Source organism: Biomphalaria glabrata, chromosome 12 (assembly GCF_947242115.1).
Source record: "Biomphalaria glabrata chromosome 12, xgBioGlab47.1, whole genome shotgun sequence".
NCBI classification, from domain to species: Eukaryota; Metazoa; Mollusca; class Gastropoda; family Planorbidae; genus Biomphalaria; species Biomphalaria glabrata.
The window spans coordinates 35,270,298-35,287,453 of record NC_074722.1 but is presented as its reverse complement, the minus strand read 5'-3'; the positions used below and the strand labels follow the sequence as shown (position 1 = coordinate 35,287,453).

At 35.4% G+C, this 17,156-nt stretch overlaps 1 protein-coding gene across 1 annotated transcript; it reads right to left on the bottom strand.

Moving 5' to 3' along the window:
* Positions 1–1,568: 1,568 nt before the first annotated feature.
* LOC106072644 (uncharacterized) lies at positions 1,569–16,156 on the bottom strand. Its single transcript, XM_056007040.1, has 5 exons — positions 15,817–16,156; positions 10,341–11,476; positions 9,468–9,725; positions 8,807–8,923; positions 1,569–7,601 (listed from the first exon to the last, which is right to left on the bottom strand). Exons 2-5 carry the CDS (start codon positions 11,388–11,390, stop codon positions 4,854–4,856), a joined length of 4,173 nt encoding a protein of 1,390 aa, XP_055863015.1. The 5' UTR covers positions 11,391–11,476; positions 15,817–16,156; the 3' UTR covers positions 1,569–4,853.
* Positions 16,157–17,156: the final 1,000 nt, after the last annotated feature.

Below are 17,156 nucleotides of genomic sequence, written 5' to 3'. Positions count from 1 at the left end.
ACAAACAAAAATCGATGTCACATGAGAGTTTTTATTGTGAATTGTCTTTTACAAAGACTAGATGCATAAACTCACTCGAGACTACTGGCAAGGTGATTGTTAATGTCGCTTAAGCATCCAAACAAAAAGTGGAAACAAACAAACAAAAAACCAGTAGAGAAACATAACTCTCAAATATGTCTGTAAAAAATGAGGTAATTTGGCAGGACAAGTATAACAGTAGGTTAAACATAAATGCTTACAAAGTCTATAAAAGAAAAAAAAAATGTAATGGTTTATATTGAAATATAAGGGGGAGATTACTCAAGCACACATCTAAATAGTAATGTGTGTTCAATATGAGGTGAGTATATATGTAAATATAAGTGACTATAAATGTGACAGAATGAAACACTGGATCAACATTATTAGGTCAATCAAATTGACATTACTGGCAAACAATTTGCATCCCACAATTTCCTGGATAATGTGACACTGAAGTCTAAATGTCAGCAATTAAAGTCCTGGTCAAGCAGAGGTAAATGTTTTGTTTAGATTAAACCCAGCCTGGGTTGTTAAGTAATTCACCAGACAAGCAGCAAAACAGATGTGAAAGGCTGCTGGTCCACCTACTGGCCACTCTAAAAACTTTGGTATAATGTTTGTATTATCTTAAGCATCAACTTTTTCAGTCATTGCAACAGATATGAATTATATAGATACACATATAGAAGGGTTTAAGGTATCTTTAAATGAAACCAAAAAAAGAACAACCTGACCTTTAACCTTAATACCTTCAAAATATTTTAAAACATAGCGCCCCCCCCCCCCCCCCCCAATGAAAAAAAAAAACATTTTAAATGAAGATAATATAAACCTCATGGCCTGCAAAGACTTTCCTGCACTGAACAGTACCAGGGAAAAGAAACATCAAAGAATGGACGCGCCTGCCCATGGAAGACGTTCTAATCTTGGAAAAAGACAGGAATGGAGAGAGACCATTGTCATATAATGTGTGGTGCCCCGACTGTTCAACAGACTAAGGAACAATTAAAGAGACTGACTAAAGTGTGATAGTATACTTTTTAAAAGGATTGTCTGTCCACTTTTATGATTTTTTTAAAAAAGACTCTGTATGAGTTTACAATTCAATAACTAATGTTTAGACCAAATGTTTAGTTGTGAGATGTTTAGAAATGGATCATTCCTCCCTGCCCTACCAGCTCACAAACTGTGAGTCATACCAAATCAAAGGTGAATTCCCACTGAGGTTAAGAAGGATAAAGAAAGACTGATCTATATCAGCGATTCTCAACCTGCAATCTACAATCAAAACAATGGATTCATAGCGTCACAAAGTGTACTGACAGAAAACTTCAGTGGAAGTTTGCTAACGTGACATTTGAAACAAGCTTACAAAAAAACAAAAAAAAAAAACTGATCTAGACCAGATACATAATCATAATTCCAAAACAAACTAAAAAAAATGATCTAATCCAGAAAAATGACGTTAAAAAAAAATTATTCATTTGAACATTGTATGTAACTGTACTGACAAAAAATTTCAGTGGAAGTTTGCTAACGTGACATTTGAAACAAGCTCACAAAAAAAAAAAAAAACGGATCTAGGCCAGATACATAATCATAATTCCAAAACAATCTAAAAAAATTTATCTAATCCAGAAAATGACATTAAAAAAAATAATTATTCATTTGTACATTGTATGTTAGTAACACCCTTGTAACATAAAAGTCAACATGGACTAGTCAAGTTTTGCAGGCGGTTGGACAAAAATTACAGAAGCATGTCAGAGAACTACATTACATATTGTGGTGAATAAACAGGACCCGAACCCTTGTTGACATAGCAGTCAACAATGTAATACTTTGTAAATATATATACAGTGGTACATATGTAAAGAAAATTATTGTAGAAACTATGTACAGAAAACATTGAGGAGAAACAAATGTAAACATAGGACTTGTACAGTTGTCTAAGAAAAAATAAACTGAAATGAAAACTTCAAAACAACATTAATTATTATTAGTACTGGAGTTGATTGGTTTGAAAAATTAGAGCTAGCTAGTGTTGCAAGCACCATATTCAATTCCATATTAAGGTAAAAAATGTGAATGTCTCTTGCTACTTGCAGACCATGGGTCTAGTAATGCTGACAGATGGGGAATTACTGAAATCTGAGGTCTCTGGCCATTTGGGGACCTGTGTCTAGTAATGGTCTAGCAGTTTGCGTGATGGACTGTCCTTTGGATTTATTGATGGCCCCTGGTTTAAACCCTGCCCACTCCCCCCATCGTCCTGCAGGAGGTTTGGACTAGAAGTCAACTATCTTCAACTCTGAAGGAACATCCGAAACATGTAAAACATTTTACAAATTATTTTTTTTTTACAAGCAGACAGATGAGGAATTATTAAAATCTATTCCATTACTTGCTATCTATAGGGCGATCAAATCCTATCAACATTTATTTAATGTTCAAATTTCAAGAGAACAAATTTTAAAAAAAAGGTTAAACAGTCATAGTTTTAAGCATTGTTAAACTTTTTATGAAAACAATTCTACGTTAATTCTGACATTTGCATACACCAAAAAATAGGGGGAAAAAAATAAATAACGCCTGTTATGGAGTGTGTGTATGTCTCCAAGGTGACGGTGAGAAGAAGTTAGCGATTGGTTGGAGGCTATGCAGTGAGAATAATGAAACAGAAATTTGCCAAATGTAAAAGGAGAGACAAGTCCAGGATGCTAGAGTGTTTAAATTGTGAGCTACGTTTGTTTAAAATATAAGTGTATTTCATATCCTCTCAAGTTGAATTTGTTTATATATTGTAATAAAAAGTTATATTTCATTTTGTTCACAAGAAGTTATTTCAACTTTTATAAACTAAAATATAATACGCCTACAAGGGTTGAGACCTCCCCCAAAACACAAAAAACTTCAACTTCATCAATACAAAAAGAAAAGGGGGGGGGGGGAACTCTATGGTGAACAGATCATTTAGTTAAAAACTTCTTAGAAGATGAAGTGTTCAAGAAAATGTGTGCAGCCTAAGATAAATAAAGAAAAGGAAACAGACAATGAATTAAACTTTATAGAAAGCTTTAGAAAGATGCTTTCAGAGTAGGAGAACTTTGTTGCTGCTCATTGTAGCTCAGAAAGCAAAAAAAAAAAAAGTCGTGAATGAATATCATTATTTGGTGGATTTCTCATTACAATAAAAGTTGAAAACTGATATGAATTGTGGCAATTCAGTTTGACAATCCAAGTAAACAAAATGAGCATCTCTACAATACAAAAAAACAAGAATTGGTTTAAAAATTAGACAATAAACAAAAAATAAATAAGTAATAAAGTCAACAGACAAAAAAAATATATAACTTTAAGTGCCATGGTAGAATGCCATTTTAGATTCATGTTGTGCTTCAGTTCAAGCTGTATTCAACAAATGAAAACACTCGCATCTTGTGATTGTAAAGTAAAGTGTCCCCTTCAGACCTTGCGATCTATGGGGCGGATGATTTTAAGGTCATCTGTTTCTTTGGCCAATGGTTAACGAGCAGGGTGTTATGTGGCCAGGACACCGACCAATCGCCTTTACTTTCCCCAACTAAAGTCAGGTACCCATTAGAGTTGGGTGGACTCAGGGGCGCCCTATAAATCCCGAAATTCAAAATCCCAGTCTTCACTGAGATTCGAACCCAGGACCTCAGGTTCGAAAGCCAAGCGCTTAACCATGCCACCACCGCGCCCCCCCACTTGTTATTGTGGTTATGAGAAAAAAAATAAGATGGGAGAAGGGTCATGACCGAGAGTCTAGGTTTAGGTTTCTAACTTTTTATTTAAAACATACTACAACTATCAGTGAACTATATTTGATGTAAAAAAAAAAATAATATTTGTACAGAATGTGACTTTTAATGAAACTCTTGGCAACCAAGAGTTTACTTTGATATCATGTGCTGCTTTCCTCTCGGGTTAATAGAATAGACCATATATATATGTCTGAGTCCTAAGATTAAGGAGGGATGCAGTATTTCCAGTGGCTACGCAGCCCCAGGGCAGGAATAACCATTGCCCACCGCTGGTTGATTAAGATTTTCTGGTTAATAAAGCCTACTGAAAAGAATTATCAAAGAGGAAAAGAAAAACAAAATTTAAAGCTAATAAGATTACAAATGGAAATGAAGGATGATACATGCATTCTTGTTGCACTTCCCAAAACTGAACAGTTTGCTTCTTGAACTCAAATTGTTAGTCTTCTTGCATATTTGTCAAATACATTTTATTTGTGACTTAAATGCCAATTAGTAAAGTGGTGTTTTAGTAAATGTTTACAAAAAATTATAAAAATATATATATATTTCTGATTTTTACAAAAGGTTTTATGAAGAAAAAAAATAACACTCAAGACAAAAAACACATGTGGCATTGGTTCATGATAAGCACACACATGGCATAGGTTTAAAATGTGGCATTGGTTCATGATAAGCACACACATGGCATAGGTTTAAGTCAAACACATGTGGCATTGGTTCATGATAAGCACACACAGGGCATAGGTTTAAAATGTGGCATTGGTTCATGATAAGCACACACATGGCATAGGTTTAAGTCAAACACATGTGGCATTGGTTCATGATAAGCACACACAGGGCATAGGTTTGTTCTTGTGGTACACAGCACAGTCAGTAACAGACTAAACAATAACTATCCTAAAGGCAGACAGTTTTAATCCAAGACTGTACAAAGTAACAGCTTGAATACTAGAAATATTTTGAAAGGGTATATAAACCAAAGATTGCTAAACTTAATGATTATTTTGGAGAGTCTTTACTATGATAGGCAGTCTAACGTTAAGGAAATTGGGTAAAATACCCCGGGTTGAAATTATTTAGCATGGGGAAAGAATGGCCTGGCAAAAACCCATTCACATTGGGAACGAGGACAGAAGAATTGAGTAAATTAATACCCAGAGAGGATGACGAGTTGGCCATCAGGTCTTGCACACCAGGGAACGGGCTGCACCCAATGCTGGGGCCACCAAAGCTGTTTACAAAGACAGGGTTGGATGAAATATTCATGGGCAGACCATTAGGGAGGCTTACAAGGGGGCCGCCTAAACTCAAAAACCCAGTGGGATCTAATGATCCCATTGACCCTACACCTAATAAATTAGGGTCGTAGGACATGTGAGGTACAGAGCTCAAGGACAGCGGCCCATTAATGTGGAGAGAAGGCACTATGCTCAGGTTACTCCCAAGAAGACTTTCTCTTGGAAGAGAGTCTCGTAATGGAAGAGCAAAATTATTTCCAGTTACTAAACTATTCGACTGGCTACTTGCTATGTTAGCAATGCCTACATTTTGGTGATATACATCAGAAAACTGGTTTCCCATCATGCCCAGGTTCATTCCTACACTAGGCCCTGTAGCAGCCACCGAAACATTTTGAGGGTATAAAGCAATGTTCTGATAATCCAAAGGATGGATTGAGTTTTGCTGTATCACGCTGAATGCAGAGTTATGAACGTTGGAGGCCGAGCCTATCAAGTTGGAAGAATGCCCAGCAGCTGAAGAACTGTTTTGATTGGGACTGACCAAATCCATCATGTTCATATCTCGTAGGATTGGGTTATTGGTATCAAATATGGAAGACACATTGAGAGAGAAAGTCCCCTGACCCTGTCTGTTGTAGGGTGCTGTATCTGTACTCTGGCACTGACTGCTCTGTGTTGAAGCACAAGTAACTTGGTTCTGGGCTGTAGCATAGTTGCCCTGACTCTGGCTGCTGTGAGTTGTAATATAAGTACCTTGGGTGAGAGATTTAGTAAAGGTGCTTTGAATGTTGTTGGCTGTGGTGTAGGTGCTCTGAGTTTTGTGCGCTGAAGTATAAATACTGTTGCCCAGGCTGTTGCGTATACTACTAGAAGAACTCTGAGTATTCTGTATAGAAAAAGCTTTCGGCTTACTTTCAACTTGTCTCACAGATAAGCTAGCGTGTGTGTGAAGCTGTCCTGTCACTTTCGTGGACTCAGACTTAAGAGGCACAAATGAACTTACAGCATTACCCGAGTTTCGGTATGTGTTTTGACTGCTTACTGAAGATTTATCTTTGAATGTATTTGCATTATGTAGGTTTGAGCTTGTAGTTTTAGTCCCTGGAACAGACGAATTCATAAAAGCTCTTTGCTCCTCAGTGCGTTGTTGTGAATCAAATCTTTGGTCTAACGCTGTTAATCCATAAGAATCTGAGTGGCTACTAGGTGTGACAACACTGGCAGGAGGTTTAATTCTAGGGCTAGTCTCATCTGATGGAATATCAATAACTAAGGGTCTATCAATATCTAGATGATATGAATCCAAACAAGATATAGTGTTATCATTTGAATTGATATTTGAAGAAACATTGCATTTAGTATCACTTTTAGATGGTGAAAAAGCACTCAGTTTTACTTGGGTAATTGTGCCAGTTAGATCTTGTGAATGGTATGCAAAGGTTGAAGATGATGATGGGATTCCAGGGCTGGGCAAATATTTCGACGAACCTTCAAAAGCCACTTTTAACTTTTCTAGGTTTGAACCACTGGGTTCTGTAGGGTTGGAGGAAGGTGGACTCAAATATTGCATGTGCTGTTTGTGAGAAATCAAAACTTGCCGATCTGAGACTTTGGTTTCGTTTCTTTGCTCTTCATTTACCAAACACCAGGTTGGACTCTTTATCATGTCAACTTTGACATTTGACATAGTTGCTTGTGCATGGATAGAAACCTCTTCTGGTTTAGAGATGTGGATGTCAGGCTCACGGAGTTCTACTTCATCAGGAAGTTCCCTTTTAATGACAGTTTGTGGTAAGACATGTTCCTGCGGAACACAGAGCAGATTCTCATTCATTTTGACCAGCAGCTTCTTCATGTGAGTCAGATCAACATAAACTGTCATGACGTTGTCAACTTCCGATTGGACACTGTTCAACTCGACCTTCATGTCCATGACATCTTCTCCATTCTCATCGTACAATTCAGGATGACACTTATCTTCTTCCTCTTTCAGTTTCTTCAGAGGCTGAATTTGTTTTGACAGCCGAAGCCATTTTCGCTTCAATCTTCTCCTTTCTTTGGCCATCATGGTCTTAAATGAGTTTGACTCATCTGAAGAGAACCTAAATGGGTCGCTCCTCTCAGAATCTCTAGTCATGTAAGAGCAGCTACTGTTTTCTGAGTCAGAGTCGGACTCTTGATGTGGTTCATTCTTTATATGTTGAGAGCTAACCAATTTGAAAGCAGGATTCATAAGGCTCTCCGCATCAAAGCTTCTTTTCTCATTCATAGCAAATCCTGGATCGCAAGATGAAACTGTTGAATTCTGAGAATATTCACATCCTGGAAAAGCCTTGTCCAGGTCAAGGTTGGAGAGATCAGTCATCGGCTCTCCTTCCACCATGCTTATGTCCACGTCCAAGCCCTGCCTGATGTGCACCTGGAGATGCCGCTGAAGATAGTGTTTGGTGGCAAAGGTCTTATGACAGATAGAACATTTATTATGTATTTGAAGGTGGTTCAACAGCTGGAAATGAAAAGGGAAATTTCTGTTGCAGAGGTGACACTGAGGAGAAAATGTGAAAATAAAATTGAGTTTTGGGAATAACATCACAGCTAAAACAAACAAAAAATTTAAAACATTTACATCATATTGAGAATGTTTTGTTTAGTAACAGTAATTGTTGTGTTTGTTATTTTTTTTGAGTTTGAAACAAAATGAATAAGTTTCACCAGCACATTTCTTTTTTTTTTTTTTTTTTGGCATAATTTTTTTTAAATGGTGCATCTTTCATGCTTACGAAATGTTCAGTGTGCAGAAGGTATAATCTCTTTTCTTTAGTGGACATGTGAAATGTTCAGTGTGCAGAAGGTATAATCTCTTTAGTGGACAAGTGAAATGTTCAGTGTGCAATGGTATCATCTCTTTAGTGGACAAGTGAAATGTTCAGTGTGCAATGGTATCATCTCTTTAGTGGACAAGTGAAATGTTCAGTGTGCAATGGTATCATCTCTTTAGTGGACATGTGAAATGTTCAGTGTGCAGAAGGTATAATCTCTTTAGTGGACATGTGAAATGTTCAGTGTGCAATGGTATAATCTCTTTAGTGGACATGTTGGGGGAAGGGGGGTATCTGGTTTCCATGCTGTCTTAAGGAACTCAGGAAATACAACTTGGGTTTTGAACTCAAGCCCTTTTGATAGGTGGAATCTCTAGGTGGCTTTGGTCACTCTGTCACACATTCAACACATTATAGAACTTTATGTATATTTCCTAAAAGGTGCAGTAGTTGAGTGGTAAAGAGATTGGCACCCAAACTGGGGGTCAAGGGTACAAATCCTAGTGAAGACTGGGATTTATACATTTTGGAATCTCTAGTTGGGAAAAAGTATAGGCAGTTGGTCATAGAGCTAGCCACATGACACCCTTGTACATCATGGGTCACATAAATAGATGACCATTACATCATCTGCCTTATAGATAGCAAACTCTGAAAGGGGAACTTTAATTTCTGTTCTCTATATATTTCCTTTGATCAAAGGATATTACGCTAATACTTTAATGAATGTAAAGATATAATTTGAAAAATCAAAAAGTAAGGATCCTTGTTTCATATGATTAAGAGCTGATAATTCTAATGTTAAACTACACAGTTGTTTAATTTTAATGTTGGTCATTAAATTGGAAGCAGATCTAAATCTAAGATTATCAGTCATCACAGCAATGATCATAGAAAAGATGAAGGAAGAAAAAAAAAGAAAAGTAATCACCTTAAAAGTGCCTTCCCCTCCTTTTACGGCTGAAGTTTCAAGACAGGAAGCCAATTTTGTTTCCTTCATATTCATTTCTTGTGACAAGTGGAGCCGTAGATGTTGTAACAACTGAATCTGAAAATAACAACAAAATAATAAATGGAAATAGTTGCTGATGAACACATATTTTAAGAAGAAACAAACAAACAAAAAAAGATTGCATTAGACTGGGGTAAAAATTAAATGATTGAATGTTATATTATTCATTATTATGTAAAGCTGACATAGGAACTATAACCAATTGATCATAAGCTTAATTTGAAAATATTACTGTCTAGGTCAAAGCTACACTATTCTAGCTCTGAAAACGTTATTGACTAATAAAAAATTGATTATATTTTTGACTAGAAAAAAAAAGATTTTATTACTGATTAGTAAAATGGAAATCTTATAATTGATTAGAAAAAGGAAGATTTTACTATTGACTAGTAAAAGTGAAATATTATTGACTAAGAAAAGGAAGATTTTACTATTAACTAGTAAAAGAGAAATGTTATCATTGACTAGGAAAAAGATTATATTATTGATTTGTAAAAGTAAGGTTGTTATTTAGTTTTATTAGTGAAAAAAAAGTAATTATATTGATTGTTAAAAGGGAGATCATGACCTCTAGCATTACCTTATGCTTGAAACCTTTCCCACACTGAGTACACTTGTGTATTAGGCCATCAGAGTGACTCTTTAAATGTTTTGTCAGCAGCAGAGAGCAAGAGAAATTTTCCCCACACACTGGGCAATTGTGCAGCTTGTCCACGGTGTTGCAGGACAACGGTGCAGCTTGTGCCGAGCCATTTTCATTGTGAACTTGAGCCTTGTGACGCTCTAGCTCCATCGTGTCCTTGAAGGATCTGTTGCATTTCTTGCAATATGGCTTACCCTTAGAGTGATACAAAAAAATCTTTATTTAATGCAAAATATTTTAGTGTGAATTTATGTTTATTAAACATACCCTGGGCATTGTAAAAATACACATAAGTATAATATAACAATGTTATACTGTGGTTCTTTTGAAAATGTTTTTCGTAGGAAGAGGTAATGGATTTAAGCACTCCACTAACTATAAAATAACTCTAATGGCATGCATCTCAAATAGCCTCTTACAACCAGTCCAATTCTTGGCCTTCACGTGTGTCTCACATATCGGATCGAGCGGAACTGTTATCACTGACAAGAAAATGGGGCAAGTAACTGGTGCCTAAACCAGTTAGTATGGACAGAAGGGGCTTGTTAGGACTATGCCACCCTCTTGCAGAACCTACAATGCTGCAAACTGTATCGACATCAGCATTTCCTTCAGACAAATCAGCTGCGTAAAGAGGGGCAAACTGCTGTGTATGCAACATTGTTCCAACTATAGCTAATGCCCAGGACATAAACAGATTTAATGTCTGAATTTTTAAAATGGAAACTCTACCAACTTCACAAGAAATAGACTTTTCAATAATATGTTTTTAGTCCAAGTCTGCAATAGCTATTTCAAAACTATACTAACCTTCCTGTGTTTATTGGGTGACTTCAAATCAAGTTCAAGTTTAACTTCTGACACCGAGTCTTGCATAGATGTGCTGGAGTGTTCTTCTTCTAAAAATATTTTTCTAGCAGACAACTTAAATTTTTTGGATGGCATCTCATCTTCAGAAATTTCCACCAGATTCTGTTTGCACAATTCATTTTTTTCCATTTTCTTCATTGCCTCAATTTCCTTCTGAGTTGTAAATTTTCTAAGGTTCTCTGACACCTTCAAGGGATATAACTCATATTCTTGTAACGGCGCAATACATTTGGGTCGCTCAGTAGAGAAATGAGCAAACTTTTTCATATGAATCTTTAATTTTTTGTTTGTGTAGAAAAATTCATTGCATGCCGTGCAAATAAAAGCATGCAGTCTTTTCTCGCAAGGGAGGCTGTGACTCCTACACATGTAGACCTTGCACAGTTTGCACAAATGCTTCAGCATCTCCATCTTGATCTGAATCCTACAATGATGGTTCAAGTCAGAGACAGTAGCAAACTCCATATAGCAGGTCTTGCAAACAAAACTGGTCGGCTCTGAGTGAGAGAGAATGTGACTTTTTAAATGGTGGCTTTGGGCAAACATTTTCGGGCACAGGTCGCACATGAAAAGAGGATCGCCGTCATGCGTTCTCATATGCGAGGCTAGGCTCGACTCATGCAAATACTCTTTACCGCACTCGTTGCAAGTAAGTACGGACTCTCCACTGTGTGCCAGCTCATGATTTAGTTTGTCCTTTCTTCTGGTGAAAATTTTATCACATATTTTACAGAAATAGACCAACTGACCGTCTATTGTCAGTGTTTTTATTTTAACCTTTGGTTGAAATGCTCTCTTCCCACTTCTGCTACATTCTTTCTGAGATTCATCTGAGGACGCCTCTTTTTCACTTTGAACAGGACTAACTGGTGGTCTCCCTTTTTTCTTAAAGTTTACTGTTTCATGGTGAGTATCTTCTGAATCGGAATCTTCTGAGTTAGAAAATACAATCTCTGCACTTTCCTCCGAATGGGATTCAGACTCTGACATGATAATTACTGAGACATGCACCGGACTCCACAATCAGTATGACAGTGTCTTCTTTGTGACACTTAAATGGCCATTTATAGATAACCCTGTGAAAGATAAAGAAACATTTTATCCTTTATTGATATGATTAAAAAAAAAGTAACCCTTTCAGATCTTATAATCTATGAGCTGGATGATGTAAAGGTCATCTGTTTCTGTGGCACACAGTTAATGAGGGTGTCATGTGGCCAGCACAACAACCAACTGCCTTTACTATTCCCCAACTAATGTCATACTGAAATTCTAAATCCTAATCTTCACCAAGATTTTAACTGAAGAACCTTCAGATTGGAAACCAAGTGCCCTACCTCTCAGCCACCATGCCCCTTTTAACATGATTACTTTATGAAAATGGCTTTTTTTTTGTTATTGAGAGGAAAAAGGAAAAAAAAAATATTCAAATAAAAAAAATATGTACCATAAAATGATAAAAATCAATCCCTTCTGTAGTAGAATTGGTAATAGAAAAATGTTGACATGAGAATTTACTTAAAGTTAGGACAATAAAAAGCATGAATTGAGACAATTTTAAGCTAGCAAAGAATGATTGAAAAATTGTTCATCGCTTTGTTATTCTTTCTGCTATTGACATGCCTTTTGACAGAGACATTATTATTAATTGTTTTGGCCTTTGAACACAAAAAAAAAAACAACCTCATCCACAGTTTTTTATTATGGTTGGCCTAAAATGATATAAAAGCATGAGTTATTTGAAGCTAAAATTAGAAAAAAAGCTAGAACATACACAAAATTCACAAACCATAGAATTAGTAAATGTTTAAAAAAATAAAGAATAAAAAAAAGTATTTACATCTGCAAGGGTGAACAATTATATGTGAATAGTACTTTTCTATACTTATCTTATAAAATACCTACAGACCTTAATTTAAAAAAAAAAAGATAATTATGCCCTATGCGTGTTCCTAGGTTTATCTAGTTATGCATGCTAACCAATGAATCATATTCTGCCAAGTCATTGATTTTCCTGGCTTGCTCAGGCAACTAGTACATGCTCTAATAACGAAGTTATTCTCTGAGAGTAACGCCACACTGAAAGAGTTAAGGATGTTTCTCTTGTTGAGAGAACATGTTCACCTATGACGAACCTTAAGTCTTCTTTTATTTTTTTTTTAGCTGTAAATAACTTATAGATCTAGATGAATAAATCTAGGTAATAAATGAAAGATTTATTGGTTTTATAAGTTTAGAAATGAAAATTATAACAGTTAACAGGAGTAACACCCTAGCTCAAACCTTCTGGAGGACAGCAGAGGATGACCACACAACCAGGCAGTGATAAAACTAATGATAGACTTAGTTCATTTTTGATAGCATTGATAGATCTAGATCAGGGGTGGGCAAATTATGGCCCACGGGTCACATGCAGCCTGCGGAAGTGTTTTATGCGGCCCGCTGACACCTACAGAAATCAGGTGTGCCCACAGAATATAGAGATTAAAAAGCAAATATATTAAAAATAATATCCATATAAATTATCCAAACTGTCTCATTATAAAAAGTTTCAAGTAAACAAAGATTATGCTTATTGGCTAGACATCAATACACTCAGTCTAAGACACAATTTCTGGTCAGTATTTATTCAATGCTATGAAGAACTGTGTTGAATGTTGGTTAGGCTTGGAATAAGATGGCAAGTGTAACAACTTATGGAGTTCGACATTTGACTGAGTAAAAAAGTTTGTTTTTTTTATATGAAAAAATATCCCTACCATAAATTCTCAACAGGAAAGTTTGCACAAAGCTGCATAAAATGTCAATGTATTATTGATCAAAATGACAAAGTAATCGAACTTATTAGAGCTAGGGGTGTTAACCACAGGTATTTCCTATTTGGGAACAAATAACCCAATGTATCCGCTAACTTAGCATGGGCAAGTCAACTGAGAACAACATAAAATCTCAAGGAAGAAATTGTATTGGTACTTGAAGGACATTGACTGTGACTTTGTTACCAATATTTCTAATGAAGAGTGGAAGATAGATTTCATGTGTTTTATAATTTCTGCTGAGATGGGTGTTTTTTTGCATATGAAATGTAAATGTGTGTTAAATCTTTTCAAACAAGGCTTTCTCATTTCTATAAGCAAGCAAAAGAAAACAGTTTTTGTCATTTTCCTTTGCTGAAAGGTGAAACTATTTCTAGTGAAATGATTAAAAGTACAACACTTATTTAGAATTCTTAATTGTGCAATTTATAAAAGCAAATTTTAAGACATCAAGAACCAGTTTTCAATACCATCAGATCACCATTTAGCGCAGAAGCTGATTCAGTTCCACAGGACATATCTCCAAGCAAAGAGAAGTTCCAGTCAGTACTTCCAGGGGAGTCTTATGGGTGCCAGAAGCTGTATGTCCACACTTGAAAAAAATTGCTGCTGTTCACACTATTTGTGTACACATATATCTGTTCTTCTTCTTCTTCATCCTCATTTTACATGTTCTTATCTTATCTTATCTTATATAATACAGACGTTACTTCAAAAAAGAAGATGATTACGTCCTACGCGTCATGCATTTAGTCATGCATATTAACCAATGACTTAAATTCTGCCAAGTCACTGGTTTTCCTGGCTAGCTCAGGCAACCCATTCCATGCTCTAATAGCACTAGGGAAGAAGGAGTATTTGTACAAATTTGTCCTAGCATATGGGACGAGGAATGTGCCTTTATCTTTGTGTCTTTCAGAGTATTTTATTAAATTTTGTTTTTGTATTTGAAGATTATGGTTCAGTGTTTTATGTATTATTGCTAACTTACTTTTGAGCCTTCTGTCCTGAAGGCTTTCTAAATTTAGCGATTTTACTAAAGGTGTTACTCTAGTCAAATGTGAATATTCGTTTGTTATGAATCGCACTGCTCTATTTTGTGTCTGTTCTAGTTTCTTAATGTTTTCTTGAGTTGAGGGGTCCCAAACAGAGGATGCATATTCTATTATTGGCCTAACCAAGGTTAAATAACATTTTAGTTTTATGTTCTTATTTGATTTATAGAAATTTCTTTTAATAAATCCTAATGCTTTGTTTGATTTTTTTGTAGTTTCATCAATATGTGGATTCCATGACAGTTTTTCATTTATTATAACACCTAGGTATTTTGCGTTTTTAGTCTGTGTTACTGGTTTGCCATGAATAAGATAAGTGGAATTAATTTGTTTTAGTTTTTTTGTTACTCTTAACAACTGACATTTTTCTGGGTGGAAAGACATGCTCCAATTTGATTCCCATTTCTGTAATTCATCTAATTCTCTTTGTAAAATAGGGTTCAGAACAGTAATCTTATATCTGAATAGTTTTGGTTCTATAGGAGGGTTTTGGGGCCAAAGTCTTGTTTAAGTCTCTTGATTTAGAATGCACCATTGAAGGACATGGTCAGCATTCTCTGGTGATTCTTCACAAGGGCAAGTTTCGCTCGTCCCGAAATTTAACTTCCGGAACATATATATTGTCTCATTCAGTGAACAAGCATTTTATTTTGTGGAAACTAAACAAGTATTATTACTGGTCGATTTTGACTGACTGTAATTTGACAGCAGTCACAAGGGTAACAACTAGTAAGCTAGTTCAACAGTTCCGGAACATTATGCATGAGTGTAAAAAGTAAAATACTGCACATTAAGTACAACTGTATATTTGTGAGGATATTTTAATATAAAAAGACAACACAGCAATTTGAAAAAAAATCATAAAATTGGTTAAAAAAATTACTAACTTTGTTGTAATTCCTTAATGTGGAGTGTGGAAAAAAAAAAGAAATGTGAATATAATACAGTGTAAATATGAATTAATTAAAAGACATTCTACACAGATAGCTAGAGTATCTCTCTAAGTTGTATGTCATATGCAGCCTGCCATTCCCAATTTTTTTTTATGTGACCCTCGAAACAAAAATGTTGCCCACCCCTGATCTAGATGATAACATAGACTTACACTTAGTTTATTTTTTATAGTGATTGCAAGCATTGATAGATGATAATAGATCTAGATCCAGTTCAAGTCTTATTTACAATTCCCTTTTTTAAAGATGGAGAGGTGAGATAAATCTATTTATTTTTCTATTAAGACTAGGTAGGACTAGTGCCAGTGGGATGATGTATTATAAGAAGTATTCTTGACTTAAAAACTTTAACTTAAGTTAACTCAAGAGTCTAGTCTAGTGTACATACTAACATACAGTATCATACATAGTAACATAGTTATGACATAGTAGGGCCTACTAGTAGTAGTAGTACTAGTAGACTAGTACCTACTGTAACAAACTGTTAGTGTTACAAACCAATCCTAACTTTACAGAGTAATTGATTTCTAACACTAACAGCTAAAACTACTTTCACTATTGACTATTGCAACAACCAGAGTCAACTTCTTACCTCAGCTTCCACAGTAGTCTGACGATAATTGACTGGATTTTTTGGAAATATTTTTAATAATAATAAAATTATTATAAATAAATATTATTATTTAAATTATTATAATAATAAATAACGTTAATTAAATCTACTAGAATCCATTCTTCGTGTTTATTAAACAAGGGAAAAATACTAAGAACTGATATGGTATAAAAAGCATATGCCGTCTGAAATTATTCATTCTAATGTATATGAGTAGCATCGTGTATAATAGACTAATAATTGTTTTGAGAGTAACTGTTGTTGAACAAAATTTATTTGAAAGAGGCTGCCATTTTGACGCCTTAAGTCACGTGATAGCAACCACATGATATAGAGCGAGAAAAGCTGAGAATGTAAAGCAGAATCTATGAAAAAAAAAAGATTAATTGTAGATTTGATTTCTATATTCATATTATTTAATTAAAACAAATAAAATACAGATCTAGACTAGATTTGGTTTAGATGCCCATCGAACAAAATTTAAATATATCACATTAAAATTCACTTCCGCTTAATGCTAGTTAACCTAAATACCAAGAAACACCAAATGAATTCGTTCTGTAGTGAAAAATTACTGAGAGCTCTGGATCTAAATAGATCTACATGTATCTGATCGTTTTATTAAAAAAAAAATTGAAAAAAAAAGTATTAATATTATAGAGTAGTAATAGTATCTTTGGAATACATCTGAAAGCATTAAATGTAGAGCACCGATGTATATTTTGGTTTTCTGCAGAATGGAAGACCGCTGCATCCCTAAACGACTCTTGTATGGCCTACTAAGCGAACGAAAGCGCTCGCTAGGTGGTCATAGAAAACGCTCCTGGGACACCCTCAAAGCTTCCCTAAAGACATTCAGCATAAAGCCAGCCACCTGGGAGACATAGGCACATGACAGGGCATTATGGCGTCGCGCTGTGAAAACTGGCGCACAGGTTACTGAGGAAAAGAGAACAACGCTGGCAAAAGAAAAACGCAAGAGAAGAAAAGCAAAGCCAATGACACTAGCTCCAGCTGGAATAACATGCCCAGTGTGCAGCCGGACTATCCGAGCTCACATAGGTCTCACCAGCCACAGATGAGGCATTAAACCCCAGGGCAAAGCCCTCAGCCCCCTGGATGACAAAGTGGTCATCATCGAACCACGATGGACAAACTATATATAAATATTTTGGTTTTCTATAGTTATAATCAGTGCTTTTTTTGTACAAAAACAGGTGTCGGTACTCAGTAGTTGATTGCATAACTTTTAACTACTAAAAATTAATAATATACATTGAAACACAAGAAAAGTTGTTTTTTTTTTTTTCAAAAAGGCG

Bases quoted from the DNA above. Each gene is read 5' to 3' on its own strand.
- LOC106072644 (XM_056007040.1), bottom strand. From the start codon at position 11,390: ATGTCAGAGTCTGAATCCCATTCGGAGGAAAGTGCAGAGATTGTATTT. The intron at 8,924-9,467 runs GTAATGCTAGAG...TGTTATTTTCAG, and splicing joins GGAAAGGTTTCAAGCATAAG to ATTCAGTTGTTACAACATCT. The intron at 7,602-8,806 runs GTGATTACTTTT...TTTTCTCCTCAG, and splicing joins GAGGGGAAGGCACTTTTAAG to TGTCACCTCTGCAACAGAAA.